The sequence below is a fragment of the Staurois parvus genome, unplaced genomic scaffold (assembly GCF_062004578.1).
Source record: "Staurois parvus isolate SC_StPar_1 unplaced genomic scaffold, SC_StPar_1.0 ptg000237l, whole genome shotgun sequence".
Lineage (NCBI taxonomy): Eukaryota > Metazoa > Chordata > Amphibia > Anura > Ranidae > Staurois > Staurois parvus.
In genome coordinates this window covers 2750001-2767137 of record NW_028318033.1, presented here as the reverse complement: position 1 = coordinate 2767137, position 17137 = coordinate 2750001, and the positions used below count along the sequence as shown (strand labels likewise).

The following is a 17137-nucleotide window of genomic DNA, read 5'->3' as shown; positions in this document are numbered from 1 at the left end:
GAGGGAAGCTCCTGCAGCCAGCATAAATGGCACACTAAAAGTCTTCAGAGAGACCAAGCACAAAATCAATGCCAACAGCTCTAAATTATGTAGGGGTCCAATGCTCAGGGGGCACTTCTAGGCACACCCCACAATGTCCCATCCAGCAACAGTAAGACAAAAACATTGAGATTGAAAAAGATTGAAACTGTAGGGTAGCTGCAAGAAAGCAGAGATGCCCTGCAGCTACATGGAGATGAATTTTGATTGAGGAGAAAATAAACAACTGCTAGAAAAGAAAGTTAAAAGTAGGTTCAGAAAGTAAGTTGATTACTCATTTAATAGGCAGCTGCAGTGGTCTTTGAAATCCCATACAATTTTCAATATACTGGAACAGACAATTGATTCAGATTTTGATGCTCTGATAAAAAAAAAAAAAAAAAAATCTGATTTAAATTTTACACTGAATTATCAGAGTATTTACATCATTGGCCCCAAACAAAGACCCATCTATAGCCAGGTCATCTAACACATACACAATAGTTGCAGTTTGTGATGGATTCAACAATGGCCTGCTTTTCCGCATGCCAACAACCTGCAAGGAAAGTAAATTCAAATGGTTTCTCTTTTCTACTAAATACGTTTATCATAAAACACTTTTTATTCCTTATATAAAAAAGGAGCATAATCTTTTTGGACGTGTCAATCCTTTCAGTAGTGAAAACGTTTGGCAAATGCAAAAATAAGACAAAAAAAAAAAAAAATTTAAGGCCAATAGCAAAATTCCACTGCATTCCTCCTAATATTAATGCCTAGTTGATAATAGGAGTGCTTACATAAAAGCTTTTAAATTTTTTTTAAATAGATCAAAAAGGTTAAAAAAAACTGACCACATGCATACCGTGGTGCCTACACACATGACGTGCATGCTTCAAGAACACCTCGGGCCTCATGAAAACCTGGGATGAGATGCTCTGCAAACTTCAGCACATCCTAGCAGTGGTGAAGACTAGCCTTTCTACCCTACCTTCCTATTGGCCAATGATGCTACCCACTATGACAGACCAAAAAGGAATGTGAATGGCAGACCAGGGCTCAAGCATGCGATTTAATCTTCCTGGTTATCTGTGGTTCCTGAGGTGTATAAAATCTCAATCTACAGGCAACCGTAGCTACAATTCATGCCAGATCAGTTTACCTTTTATGGTAACATGACAATGACATGACAGGCTCAAACACAACTTAAAATATATCATAGTTCATATACTGACAGCAGATGAAGGAAGCTTTCAGACAGATTTAGCCAAACACAATAACGTAATATAAAATTAAAAAGTAAATAACTGAAGCGTTAAGTTAGTTGGATTTTGTTACAATCCAACAGTGTATCTATTGCATCCAATTAAAGGCATTAAAATCAATATTTCATTGACAGACATGTTGCAATATCGTATTTATGGTTAAAAAAAAAAAAAAATTTTCAAAAGCAAATATAATGTTCACAAGTTTTGTTTCAAAGAATCTGCTGTTTTGGATAGAGAATGTACAGCTATATCACTCACTTTGTTCTGAAATAAAGAATCCGTAAACCTAAAGTACAACCAATATTTACATATACAACACGAGGTATTTGCCATTATGTCAATGAAATGTACACACCTTTTACCTATTAAACTATAGGTTTACCACCCGCAGTCTATCAAGGTAATCAGACAGGTTGTCAGTCCTATTTAAGAAAGGGCTCTGAAGGAAAATTTACAGTTCTGATACACTCCAGAACCTTTAAAATACACACCGGGGAAGATTTATCTCTTGTTAATACAGACTTGAACCTTAGGTTTACTGACCCCTTTATACAGCTATAATAGGGGGGTTCATATGTTGAAAGAAGAAGAACAAAAAAAAAAAAAAAAAAAAAAAAAAAAACACACACACACCACACACCATATATTAAATCTTGTTTAAAACGGATTACTGCACATTTCTTCAATACACTGGCTTCCCAGTGTGACTAAGGGATTTACTAAAGCTGGAGAGTGCAAAATCAGGCTCACGTCTGCATAGAAAATCAATCAGCTTCCAGTTGCCAAAGCTTAAATGAAAAAGCTGAGGTTAGATGCCGACTGGTTTCTATGCAGAAGAGAACCAGATTTTGCACTCTCCAGCTTTAGTAAATAAACCCCTAAATGTCAATATGGGCATCTTTTATTAATTAGATCAGTTGAATGCAGTTCCTACAGAAAGTCAATAATACACAAAAAGTCAGTTTAACCAAATATCCACAGCTGGAAGTCATTCATTAACACATTTCCTAAAGACCTCCCTTCTTTCAGTCTTTCAGAAGATATCTTAGAATCCATATATAGACTAAACCTTCACACGAAGCTTATTCGTTTTGGATAAAGAAATTGGCCAAACAAAAAACTTCCAACCTGGCTGCCTGACCAACGTTTCTTCCACCTTAGTGACCAGTGGTTGCATCTATTTTTAAGGATACTGAATTCACTGAAAAGAAAGCAATAAAAAAAAATAAAAATAAAAAGCCACACGCACACACAGGAGCTGAAGTGCTTTGTATTACACACCATGGCATGTAACGTCTAGGAGTACCTTTAGACATCCTTATGCAGATTACTGGGACAGCTCATCTGTAAGATGCACATTGCTCATTGAGGTCAGGAGGTATTTCAGACATTGTACCCATGATATGCACAAATATATTTACCTATAAATGATTATCTTGAGATTGTATACACAATACTGTACGTACATATTCACACAGTCATGAAATCATACACTACATGCTCACATACACATTCCTGATAATACTTGAAATTAAAAGTCATAAGAGCAGGTCAACAGACTTCCCATGACTTGGCACAGTTTTGATCCCCAAAAGGTTTTGCATTGACTCCAATGTATTCCGGTAGTCAGATGTGCTTGATGCTATATTTCCCTTTTTGAAGCTGAGAAATGTATAGTTTTGATTTGCTGCCATCTTGTCTTTTAAACCAAACCTCATCGCTATTTATAGTTGTGATGACGGCACTGCAAGATATAAAAAAAATAAAAAGCAAGGATTTAGAAGCTATACATAAAACAGTGTTTGCTTAAAGCCCAAGTATAGCTTTAAAAAAAAAAAAAAAAAAGTCATAAACTTGCTATTAGAATGATGTGTCCATTTTATTGATACTTTCTGTTGAAATATTCCCATGTTCTACCCCTTACCCCTGCAATCTTGATGTGGCAGGGGTTAATGCAGCTAAAAAGGCTGTCATGAGCTTGACTATGCCTGCCCTTTCCTGGCAGAGCCACCATTCACAGAAGCCGTAGTACAGCTTCTATAAACACAGGATCTAGGAATGGGGTACAGGCAAATTATAGCTTGCCCCCCCCCTCTATTCCTAGATCCTGTGTCATTCATAGAAGTGGGTAGTACGGCTTCTTGAATGGCGGATGCTTTAAAGCTGAAGTTTAGGCAAACGGCAAAATACATGGATCAAATACACACATGAAGAGCCCTAATAATCAGTGATTAGGCTCAAGCACAGTCGCATGCCAGAAATCTGACACCAGGTATTTTAGTTGTGACTGCAATGGAGGAAGGAGTGACAGGGTAGCACAGGCATAGCAAGTATAATGTGGTCGGGGGTAGGTTTTCACATAGATTGTCAGCAAAATTAAACATTTTCCAAAAAAGAGAGACACAAGTATAATATACAATACTGTACATAAGGTTCAGCTGGTAGAGTGTTGTGGACTTTTTTGGTTTTGACATGGCTTTAAAGTGTTACTAAACCCAGGACCCTGCATCCACTATATCTGGTCTCCCACAGTACACAACATATAAATGCAATTCATTTTAGTAAATATAAACGGCTAAATACAATTTTCTCATCAGCAGTATATAGAGGTCTAGTGACTTCTATCAGTGTCCAGCTAAGCACTGGTTAAAGGTTGTAGAAAGTTTTCATTCTCCGCTGACTGCCCTATGAGATTGGATAACCCCTGACCCTCTGTCTGGACATGCTGATTGGCCCTGTGCTGATCACATGCACTCTCCCAAGAAAAAGAAACCTCTAGCAGTACACCCCAAACGGAGCATGTCCAGAGTGTTTCCAAGGCTATGTTCTATCAGGAGATGAAATGGGGAACGTGGAAGGGGAGGATCAGATAAGTCAGGATCAAAACATCCTTTTTTACACAATGCAGAGGATTAACCCCCTCAAGTTCCACAGTGAGTATAACAAGCATGCTTTACTGCGTATAGACACTGATTAACTGTTGTAAGTTCAGTAACACTTTAAGAGCTCAGCAAAATACTTACCTGGTTGGGTACTCATCTTTCTTGTCTATACAGATAGTCTGCCCTCGGCCGTACCACTCTCCATCATAATGCAGCCTCCCGTCCTCAGATCTTGCTGCGTGCTGATGTTTCTCCATCTTTACTGTAACTAACATGATAAAATTGACAAACTCGTCAAGAGATTTTACTTCAGTTTTAGTGACAACTGTCAAATTTTAGATTTCCCCCCCACTTTGTCCCAAAAAAAATGTATCCAGAACAGCAAGAGTGGCTCTTCCTACTACAAACAGATTAAAACCAGAAAAAGTGATAATGGCTGGAGTTTGGACTTAGAATGTGCCACACATTTCCATAAAAACTGAAATTGAAAAACCTGAAGGTCTTTTACCTTCACACATTCTATGCATGAAGGTAAAAACCTTTCAGTATGCAGCTCCCCCTGCAGCCCCCAATGCTTACTTGTGCCCAGTCCAGATCCAGCAATATGCATGAAAGCGGTTGCTTTTCTGGCTCTCCACCTCCTCACTAGTTCAGAGACGGCAGCAGAGAAATTGGCTCCCACTGCTGTCAATCACACCCAGTGAGGAGGGAACAGCAGGGGGGCCGAGCCCTATCTTAGACAAACAGAGCAGTGCTTGGGAGTGAGCACGCACGAGTGGTTGTGTCCTCGAAACGCGTTAGACAGTTGGTCATCCAGGGTTCCATCGTATGGACTCAGATGTTGTTTGGATCATACATCTTGTTCAGTTTGACATGCCTGTGTTATTATGTCCATTGTGAGTATGATACCTATTTTTGTTTCTTTAATAAATTATTTTAAACGATAATGCACTAGGTCGGTGCACCCTTTTTCTGTTTTTCCATTTGTATCCAGTGTATTCGGACCAGCCCGGTCTGTTGAGGGCAGCAAGCAGTGCATATTCCAGAAAATTCCAGAACATTCCTATTGGGTCTACTGAGTCCTTTCCTAGCGCAGGAGTAAAGTGTTTGTTGTGTTGGATTTGCCCCCCATAGCAAGCAGCTTGTTATGGGGGCACTCAACAGGGGTGAGGAGCCAGGAGCGCCAGCTGGGGGCCCAAGAATAGGAGTTTCATGGCTGCTCTGTGCAAAACCCTTGCACAGCGTGGGTAAGTATAACAAGTTTGTTCTAAAAACAAAAAAAAAAAAACCTTTAGCATCACTTTAATCTAAATGTACTGAGCATGTGTAGTACACCCTTGTCTCCTTCAACTCCATGATCACATTTGTTGGCAACCAAAGGCAGGGACTTGTTTAGCATCACAGATGCAGATATTGTAAATTGACACTAGCATATCATCTGCAGGGTCAAGAGTTACAATGTAGCAATCTTATTTTGACACATTTGAAATACTCTGGATCTTTCATAGCATTTTAAAAGGGGGGGGGGGTGCTTTGATATGAATAGGCTGTTAAAACAGCCTTGCACATAAAAAAAAAAAATATATATTTTATTATGAAGACAAATTGTTCATTTTATAACATGTCACAAGGATCCATGAAAAAAAGAAAAAAGAAAGAAGGGAGGGAAGGACAGACACTAGTTACCTTAAAATCCCTGAGGTCACTTATAGACACACAGTCTTCCAATTCTAGACCATAGGGTTTATCACACCACCTACAGGAGTTGGACACTATGCACGAAAAAAAATTGGCACAGTCTATGGGTGGTCCTAGCTGCTATAAACACCATCTCTGCTATAGGCAAATCAGTTGGTTTTTATTTCTTTGTATTGTCTTTTCACTAACTAGGGATGGGTGCTGTGTGACAATGAACTCAGAAAAGGGATTTTGCAGTAACAAAATTCCCGTTTTCCCTTTCATTTGTTGCAGCATCTGTTAATTCTTGATCACAGGGATGTCTCAAAGCAGTGCACAACTAATCAGGGGTGGGAAACAGGCCAACATGGGCTCAAACAGGCATACACACGCCCACCCAAAAACAATTCCCCCAGGAAGAAACAGAAAAAAATCTCAAAACAGCCATCTGCAAAATTTTGCAACCAAAACAAGCATACAAAAGCAAACATTCACCTTGTAAAACTTAGTAAAAAGGTACGCACAGACAACAAAGTAGTCACCTTACAAACTTGAGACACAGATGATGTCGGAAAGCCTAAACGCTAAGCGTCCTTGTAAAATAGTGCTGTAACAGGGAAGGTTGAAGCCAGATGCTTGATAGTATAAGCCTGAACCACCTGAAAATGGTGGCAGAGGAAGTCTCCATGCCCTCTCTCCGCCTGTTAAGGATCACAGAGAATCTGATCTCTGAAAGAATCTGTAGCAAACAGGTACACTCCCTGGACCACATTCAAGCCATGCAGTGCAACTTCTTTAGGATGCAAAGGAGGAAAAAAAAAAAAAACACCACGATGGTAGATCTTCCTGGAGGTAGACTTTCATGCATTCAGCATGGTAGGGATCACAAACCGATAACGCTCTGTTCCTCAGCAGCTGGCTTTCAACAGCGATGCCATCAAAGCCAGGGTGGTGGATCAGTTGTTGAGACAGAAGATCTTCCCTGAGAGGCAGCCACCAGGGAATGTCTGGCCCTGGTACGCCAATTGTGTGGCTGGTTGCAGAGAGGCCAAACTGGGGCCACCAAAATGACTGGAATCCCTTCAGCTTCAAAACCTGCTCAGTAGACATGACAGAAGCTTGAGGGGAGGAAACTTATAAATAAGACAATTCCACCAAAGCATCCGTTGCATCCGCCAGAGGATCCCCATCTCTTCCCATGAACTTTGGCACCTGTTGAAACAGGATGCTAGAAGGTCCACGTCCAGAGTGCCCCACTGCACACAAATCTGATGAAACTTGTCCAGATGAAGAAACCACTACTTGACCCAAGGTATGCCAATTTTCTAAATCTGGAATGTGCACAGCAGAGAGAGCTGGTACAGGATGTCCTCTGAGGTCAGAGCAGACTTCTGAATGTTCAGGATCCACCTGAACTCTTGCAGAGTTCGAATTGTGATTGTGAAGCACGTCATCCAGACAACCAATCACAGCAATCCCCTGTAGTGTCACCATAGCCAGAACCTTGGTAAATGTCCAAGCAGCATAGGCCAGGCCAAAGGGTAGTGCCACAGACTGATAATGTGTGTCAGACAATAAAACAGGAAATGCTCGTGCCACACACAGATGAGAATGCAGGTATGCATCCTTGATGTCTATAGAGGCCAAGAAATACCCCTGAAGAAGGTAAGCCACTGCGGACCTGATAGATTCCATCCTGAACTTCTGCACCCTCACAAAATAATTCAGGGCTACGAGGCCCAGGATAAAACAGACCTGCTTGGCCTACAAACCAAAACGAACCTTAAAGCGGAACTAAAACATGTAAATACTCACCTTCCCAATGCTCCCTCGCCAGCATCTTCTCCTGCATGCTGAGTTTCAGCCATTTTCATCGACTAGCATAGGAGGTCACTCCTGCACATGCACAGGAGCTAGTCATTCCAGCACACAGGGTCATGCCCAGGCACTGAGCTGCGCATGCACAGTTCAGTTTACAGTCCAGGCATTGCTGTAAGGAGGAGGTAATGTTTTATTGCAAAAAAGGGACATTGCATGCCTGCTCACAGTGTATCATAGCAGAACTTCAGTTCCACTTTAATAGGACCTGCGGCATCTGAAGGAACAACAATGTAAAGGTCAAATGAAGCCTCTAGACTGTCATTTACACTTGTGCCAACACATCATTGGGAATATGCTGGCCTGACATTCATTTTAAAATGTAGGAAAACAAAGCCATGTAAATAAAGCTTTAAGGAAAAGACTGTCAATAAAACAAAACTATTAATTCTTACCTTCTGGCTTTACCCGATGAGGACCCAGTGTTGCCATGGCCTATGTAACAATAAAAAAAGACTTAACAGAAATCTTTCAGAAAAGATAATCTTCAAACAGACGCATATCTCAGAAAACCTTACCTTTCTGATTGTAGTCCAATCTTCAAGTATATCCAGATCTTGTAACATGTAAACAATATATGGACGTGGTATAGATAAGGACTGTTCACAGACTTGTTACAGCTTTTCTCATTAACATATCTGCTGCCAGTATTCAGTCGTTGCAATCAGTGGCAACAGCTTTATCAGCAATATACTTTATTTGCCATTTTATTGCACACAAAAAATCCTCTAAGACTGGATTTACATTTATTTTGGGCTGGTTTCAATGCAAATTGTACACAAAAAAAAAGGTCCGGCGCGATTTCGCTTAGTGGTTCAGGTGCAAATTCGCCTGCACATATATGTGAACCAGCTGCACAGAAAGCAGTTTAGTTCACATGTCATGTGTATAGGATGCGGTTCAAAAATGCATTCAATTCATTTGAACTGGGGCTAAAAACAAAGGCTCTTTGATTATTTTGTCGGTTTATGATCAGATAGCATGCTGGATATATTAAAGGGATACTTCTCACATATGGAGAAACGTAAATACAAGCCCTCAATCAGAAATTAAAGATGAACTCCAGGTATAAGATTTATTGCATGTCACCAAACAACTACAAACAGAAGAGAGCAAACCAGCCTAGTGCATTATCCCATGTTACATTTATTAATATTCTGCATTAAATATAACCACAAGCCATGTGAATGAAACAGCATGTCATAGCACATGCAGTTTGTAGCACACAGCGTATATGGGTTATAATTTGGTGCCACATAGATCATTTGGAATGACAGTACAGTTACTGGCGGCATGGGTTGTGTCTGACTTTATGATTTAATACAACACTTGCAAGAGCGGAGCCATCTTTGACCACTCTTTGAAATGGCCCAGCATTTCAACAATTTGGATACTGGCAGGGTAAGGTTATTCTTGATCCTGTACCGATCTGCATATGCCAGTTGATTCCTCACCTATAATGTGTCATCTGCATTGTTTTACAGAGAAATAAGATTCTTAAAGGAACAAAAAAAAAAAAGGAAGGGAAGAAGAGGGTCCTATTGGAAAGGGTGCATAAAAACATGAGGTTCCCCTTTAAAAACTTAGGGTTGTGGCAACGTTCAGGGAAAAATTGCCATGAAAGGCTTTTTTTGTTATATTCCAAGGACACAAGAGTTTTTTATTTTTACTCTGTGCATCAAATTTAAATAATCTGTAGCATTTCTTGGCACACACTATTTGCAATTCTTGATCATAAGACTATTGTGAGCCAGGCATTCCTGCTTGGTTATCACAAAGTAGATCTTTCAACTCTACAATCTTTCCACTCAAAACATAATCATGGACGAAAGTACTTAATCTGCTCTTGTGTGGGCTGATGTAATTTACGGTAGGGGAAATGCATGCAAATCAATGGTTTGAAAGGCTTTACTAGAATAAGAAGATAATTAGTTATGATGGCAGTGAATGGACACTGTGTCCAATGTCTAAGGAGGCCATTTTTGTCAGGTTCTGACCACCAGCAGCCATATATGTTGGACTATTAAGTGATTATCGAACTAAAAAAAAAACAAAAAAAAAAAAATTTCATTTAAAAATTGTGCATCAAAGATTTGTATGAAAGCCAGCAGTGGAGAAAAAAAACAAAACAAAAAAAAACACGCACAGTTAAATATGGAAAAATAATCTCTGGTAGGAGGAGAATTGTGCGCGCTTATATTTAACAAGAGGTTTAACAAGCCTGATGGAACCAATTTACAGAAAAGAACAGATCTGCTACATGTACTAAATTGGTTCTTTCAGTTTCAAGTTGGAACAGAAAAATCAAAAAAAAAAAAAAAAAAAAATGTTACCCAATGAATGCCCCAAAATATGTTAGCAATGAAAGACTGTCGTCTTAAAGTATCTCCATGTCTGCAGTCACATTTGAAAAACTACTACATGTTTGTAGTACAAAACTGAAAAGAAATAACAAAAATGTTTGTATCCTCAAAATGTGGTGTGCTTCTGGAAAGGCTTTTTTTTTTTTAAAAAAAAAAAAAAAAAAGTTATACTTAAAGTGGAGTTCCACTCACACTGTAAAAAAATTAAAAAAATAAAAAAGCCAGCAGCTACAAAAACTGTAGCTGCTGACTTTTAAAAAACAGCTACTCACCAGACCCACAATCTCACGATGTCTTCCCCACAGCCGTCTGGTGTTCCAGGCACTGTAGGCACCCAGCTGTGACAGCTTGCGGCTTCACAGCCGGGTGCCCACTGCGCATGCGCGAGTAGCGCTGAGCTTCCTGAATAGCCCCATAGTCTTCTAGGACCTGCCACGTGTCCCAGAAGACTAATGTGGCAGGGAGGGTAGGAGGAAACTACCACTTCCGATCACCTAGGCGATCGCAGCGGCAGCGGGAACCTGTCAATTTCAGGTACCCGCTCCCCAAAGATGCCAATCCTTAATGGGGAGCGGGGGACCAGTCTTTAAAGTGAACTTCCCCTTTTGGGTGGAGCTCCGCTTTAAACTAAAATCAAACAACCACGCCAAGGTATATAGAAATCACTGTCAGCTAGCATGATACCCTAATGGGGTATATACAAATTATATTCAATAATAGTGCAGCGCTCTGCATTTCCTAAAATGATATCATCAGGGGCATTTACCCCTGTTGTAATATGCAATGGGTGGAGCCGGAACACACACCACTTTGCATGCGCAAACCAGCTAAGGCCATGTTGCTTTTTGGCAAACTGAGTCTACATGTGATATGAAGCATCTTTTCTTCCTTTCTAGTGCAAGTACATATACCTATTAAAAGTTGTATCATTTACTGGTTAACACAATGGAGAGCGTTTCTCTTTTTTATATGAATTTCACTACAGGGAAGATCTGAGGCTGTCAAGAGTCACTTCGGTCACAGAGAAGATCCCTTGGTTTACCTTTTGGCTCTTCATTGGGACTTTTTATATTTAAATAACCATAGAGTGCACAAAAACAAAACACCAGCATTCAGATCTAGGTGCTCTCCACGGATATACAGTACATGACACTAACGTAGGTGCAGCCCTCTACAGATCAGGAGATCTTCAGATAACAACAGACGAGAGGGCGCACACACCTTGTGTATTACCGCAATAAATGTTCTTATTAAAACTTCAATGAAAACTCACAAATGAATGGTGAATACAGGCATGGTCATATATAGGATTTTGAGACACCAGGTTGGCTAGCTCTGCAGAAGGGAGGTTGGCTCCCGAAATACATAACCTTTTCCAATCATTGGTTCCAGGATGGGACTCCACTGCCCTAGACTGAAGGGTCTATGATACATGCCTGTATTCACAGTTCTTTTGTGAGTACTCATTTGTCTGAGGTTTTAATAAAGTTTATTGTGATAATGCACGAGGTGTGTGCTCCCTTGTGTTTTGTTTTTTTTTTTTTACACCCTATGGTTATGTTAGAATACTTTCAGATATAAGGGGTTTTTTTTGTCACCTTTAAGTATGTAAGGGACATGTTTATGTTGATGTTGATGATTTAACACGGTTTACATTTTCACAACACTGCACTATTGTTCCTTAAAACAGGTTATACTTACCTGCTCTGTGCAACGGTTTTGCACAGAGCAACCCCGATCCTCCTTTTCTTGGGTCACCCGCCGGTGCTCCAGGCCCCTTACTCCTGTCTATCAAGAGTCAACCAATGGAATGAGGAGTGTTAAACCTTGCATTAAAAAAAAAAAAGACCCCCATCAAAGAATGTAAAGCAATTGGTCTCTGAAAAGGCTCACCAAGTCCGAAATTGTATATTTCAAATTTAACCCAGACTGTAGAAAAGCCAGAATGTATCCCACCCATATTTGCAAGGGTGAAAACCCAGAGACTCACACAAGGCAAAAGTCCTGTTGCAAATCTTCCTGGAAATGGTCTTCCAAGCCTCAGCACGATCAGGATGACCAAATCAGAAACACCCATGTCCCTCAGGACCCCACTTTCAACAGCCTTGCCAATAAAGCCAGCTACTGTAAAGCGGTATGGAAGATTAAATCATAAAAGGTCCAAGGGTCACTCAGTGACATGTTTAAAATGTCAGAGTACCAACTTTTCCTTGGCCTGGTCAGGGCAATCACCAGAATTCCTTCCATTCAAATCCTGCAAAGCAAATAAGGTAGACAGTGTCACCAAAGCATCCACCTGCAAGTGAGCGAGGACCCCTGGTCCTGGAGACAAACTGCACTGAGCTGGATGCCAGATCTACGTCTGTTTTCCAACCATTGGCAGCGCTCTGCAAACAACTCTGGGTGAAAGGCCCACTCCCCCAAAAGACAGTTGTTGATGGTTCAGGAAATTTGCCTGTAAAATTTCACACACACAAGGAACATGGGTGGCGGAAAGTGCAGGAACATGAAGTTCCTCCTAAGACAGGATGAGATTCACTTCCTGCTGAGCAGCCTGACTTTTGGTGCCCCTTTGAGGAATTAGGTATGCCACTGCCGTGGCATTGTCTGACTAAATCCTCACTGGGATGTCCTTCAAGCTGCACTGACCAATGTAGCAAAGCAAAGTGAATTACCCTCAATTCTTGTAGATGGTCAATGACCTCTTTTGCAGTGACAAAGTACCCTGGACTAAAAGATTGCCGTAAACTATACCCCAGCACACCAGGCTAGCATCGATCGGCAGGATCCAGCAAGTTAGAGGAAGAAACTATTTTCCCATCTCCAGCATCAGTGAGGGGATCCAGCAGTCTGGAGACAGTCTCGTGCTGGAAAGTAACAGCATCAGGAAATCTGCATCTTCCTGTCCCATCCCGCCAAGACATTCTATGAGAGGGGCATGGAATAAACCTGGGAAAAGGGTACTGTCTCGAAGGAGGCAATAATCTTTCCCAGAACCCTTATGCAAAAGGTGAGTCTAGGGATTTGTGAGCGCCTTGAACAAGTCCACCGAAGTTTTCAGAGCAAGACATTTGTCTTGAGGAGATTACTCTGGTCTATGCTGGGATGGTATCCAGGGTCAGACCTGGATATTCTAACCTCTGGGCTGGGTTTAAGGTAGACTTCTGTAATTCAGAACCCATACAAGCCACTCCAGAGTGTGCCTCATGTCAGAAACTGATCCTCCATGTACTCTAACTTGTCCTTAGCTACTTTATGAAGCGAAGGACAATTGCTTATTTCCATAAATGCTGACAGGACAAACTAATCATTGTGAGGGCATTAACCATGTTAGTGAGAGGAGATTATCTGTTCCTGCCTGTCTCCATAGACTTTTGAATTGGTAATTCAGCTCTATATTCTGCTTACCTGGCATCTGATTCAACTGCGGTCTGCATTTATGCCCTCATATTGCTTGCGGTTTAAGCCTGAATTACTAACAGCTGCTTTGTTTGCTAATTTACCTACAACCTTATATATGCTATACTTATTCTTGTATTACTTTACATAGTTACCGTTTGCATGCTGCTAGTGGCCATGGAGGGCTGTCAATACTGATCGTTCAGTCTCCCCCCTTTTCCATTCTGGTTATGGTGTAACACACCTGTGGGGGGGGGCCATACTGGGGTGGGAGAGCTCTCAGCAATCATTTTACTGCTAGTGACTGTCAAGCTAAAGTTGTGCAGTCATTTCCTGTCCACACTTCTTGCTTTTATCACTGGAGAGTATTGTCATTACTTTTTAAGGTGTTGGGTGGAAGTTCTTCTACCTCGCTTGTTCATATGTTGTGCATTTTTGTAATGCTATATTCTGTCCTAAAAGAAATGTGATTTTAGTCACAATACTTGAATTGTTCATATTACATTCTTTCTAGGTTCTTCCCTAAAGATATTTTCATGCATTATGTTTGAGTATGTGATGCACACTGCTAATCGCTAATTAGGGAGTTAATGAACTACTACATTTTCTAGCATTTTATTTCAGGCTTTCTGTTCACGGCGACAATTTAAACAGTTTCTCAGATAATCTAACCTCTGGGTTGAGATTAAGGTAGACTTCTGTAAATTCAGAACCCATGCAAACCTCTCCAGAGTGTGCAGCATCTGAGACACACTGGTCCCCAGAAGCAAATCATCTAGGTACTCTAGTGACACCCCAGGAATGCAGGAACCCCAGAACTGGAGTCAGGGCCCTGGTGAAAACTCTGGGAGCAGTGGACAGACCAACCGGCAGGACTGGCTGTCCTCAACCACAAACTACAGAAATCTTTGGGGAGGTGAAAAGATTGAAACATGTCAGTACAAATCTTTGATATCCACAGATGGAAGTAGGAGCAGTGTTTTGGACCACAGGCTTTGCCTTTTAGTGGTAAACAGGACCAACAAAACTTGGTAAAAAGGTAAATATCCCTCATATTTCTTGCAATTTTTTAATTTTCATAATTTGTTCACTTATATAGCAAAAAACAGTGGTGATTAAAACACCAAACAAAAGCTCTATTTGTGAAAAAAAAAAATAATTTCTTTTGGGTACAGTGTTGCATGAGCAATTGCCAGTTAAAGTAGCACAGTGCTGACTAGCAAAAAATGTCCTGGTCATGAAGGGTGTGAAACCTTCCAGAGGTCAAGTGTTTAACAGACAAAAGGATATCAGAGACAACAACAGGCTTCTTCTTCTTATCAGGGCTGAAGGGGTCTTTACGTTTCCTCCTCGACTGTAGTTCATCATTCCACAGCTCTGAGGAATCAAGGAACAGATTATTATGTCATTTTCAGCTTTAGTGTAGAATTGTCCCAAATGTATAATAAGAGAACTGCAATAACAAAAATTATATTTCAGTAAAAATATGCCCATTTGTAAGAGACATTTTCCCTATAGGAGAACCCCGACTAAATCAGACAGGAAAACGCACACAGCTTTTACAGTGTTTTTCTTTACAAAAAGCCAAACTCCAGACAAAATATATTTATTTCTTTTGGATAGAAATGTTCTCTCTCTGTCCACATGATATCTGTACAAGAAATATGGGTTGTGGATATCACGAGGACAGGAAGGAAAAGACAAATATAAAACACATTATTCTGGTCCATGCACACTGGGAATAGAAAAAAGAAAAAAAAAGTGTGAGAGTGTGTGTGTGTGTGTGTGTGTGTGTGTGTGTGTGTGTGTGTGTGTGTGTGTGTGTGTGTGTGTGTGTGTGTGTGTGTGTGTGTGTGTGTGTGTGTGTGTGTGTGTGTGTGTGTGTGTGTGTGTGTGTGTGTGTGTGTGTGTGTGTGTGTGTGTGTGTGTATAAAATGTTGGGAGGTGCCTGTGAGACCCTGCAAGATTTACACATATTTTGGGACTGCCCACAGATTAGAACCTATTGGTTAAACAGGACTTGAATTTATTTCTACTGGAACAACTAGCTCTGTTCCTTTGTAAGTGAGGGTATGCTTATTGGGAATTGTGGAACCACTGGTGGTTACCAGGGCGGTCCACACTCTAGCCTTTCTGGCATAAAAAAAACAAGACCCAGTATTGTGCTGAAATGGAAAGCGCATTGAGCCCCTACCCTGCCCTATTAGAAAAAAAATTAAAAATTGTTCAACTCAGTTGTCCCCCATTACAAAGTGACTTGCCCATCCATCCGTGTTCAGCATATTCAAGTTTACATTGTTTTGGGGAAACAAAATGCTTCTAAAAAAGTAAATGCCGATAAACTCTTGTGCAATACGAGCCACTATGAACTTTTTTTCTGCCAGAGGTTCTGGTATTTTTCTGCCCCCAGTGTGCATGGACCCCAAAACCTTCTCTACTAAAAATGCTGTGTGTTTTGTCAGTGTCCCCGTTTAAAAGGAATTTGCCATCGCTTTCTGCACTGACTGGAAGGGATATCAATGCCTAATTGGCCCTATGGTTCATCAGATTTTAAGGATTATATGGAGTTAATCAACTGGGTTTGATGCCACTTGTATGTTTTGCATTATTCTAAATTACCAGAAAGTCTTGCCCCTTCTACTTAAAGTATATGTAAACACTTACCTTGTAAAACATTCAGTTTAAAATAGAAGTGAAAGGCAAAACATTTGTGCATAACACCATCACAAACACCTTTTTTTATCCCTGTAAGCCAGGGTTTCTCAACCAGGGTTCCTCCAGCGGTTCCTTGAGCAATGAACAATTGCTGACGCCATTGATCTTTTTAGCAATTTGTAAGGGGACAATTCTTCCCAATGACCACAAGTGTAAGAAGTATTCTTCCCCCTGACTATCACACCAACGTATCATGAATTGTAGATAAAGCCATTTTTAGAGGGGGTTCCCTGAGACCGGAAAGTTATGTCAAGGGTTCCTCTGCAATGAAAAGGTTGAGAAAGGCTGCTTTTTACGCGATAACACACCCTATGTTCTCAGCTGCATAGGGAGTTCAGGGAGGATGAAAACAGCATTACACTAATCTTCCCAGTGAATGGCTGTGCAGAGGGGACATGTCAGCAGAAGTCTGATCATTGGAAAAGAGAAGACTAGGTTCCCAGCACAGCCAGAAAAATGACCACACTGCTCTCATGGCTAGTGTGGTCAGTTTGTAATAGGGAAGCAGTGCGACTGGTAGAAACACCAGAAATTTCACACAAAGGGAGCAATACACAGGGAACAGGATACTTTTTCATACAAGTACATGGTACAGCAGGCACATATCAGGAATATGGAATGTAGGGTTGACATTCTTTAACACCCTAAACTGCAAGAACCCATTTAAAGCTAGATCAGATTGCACAGCTTGATGACAAATACCTGAAAAAATGAGCAAGGTTCTCAGAAGCATACTAGGCATGCTCTGTGCCAGTAAATGAGCTGCTAACAGTTCCTTTATAACCCATCAATATTTGTATCTGCTAGAACATTGCAACACTATACATGTAATAGATCATCACCTCAACTCCACTCCCTCACAGCTAATAATTAGTGCTATATGTGCAAGGTCACTGAAGAGACCAGGAGCTTAAATAAGAATGGGGAATGTAGGCCAACA

General features: G+C 40.7%; 1 protein-coding gene across 1 annotated transcript in view; it reads right to left on the bottom strand.

The window, feature by feature from the left end:
* Positions 1–1925: 1925 nt before the first annotated feature.
* Positions 1926–17137, bottom strand: part of BRMS1L (BRMS1 like transcriptional repressor) — a 32296-nt gene continuing 17084 nt past the window's right edge. The window contains exons 6-10 of the mRNA XM_089680245.1: positions 14773–14859; positions 8239–8303; positions 8116–8155; positions 4307–4433; positions 1926–3027 (exon numbers count right to left, since the gene is read on the bottom strand). Coding sequence (XP_089536371.1) covers positions 2910–3027; positions 4307–4433; positions 8116–8155; positions 8239–8303; positions 14773–14859 — 437 coding nt within the window. The 3' untranslated portion in view covers positions 1926–2909. The remainder of the gene's footprint in view (positions 3028–4306; positions 4434–8115; positions 8156–8238; positions 8304–14772; positions 14860–17137) is intronic.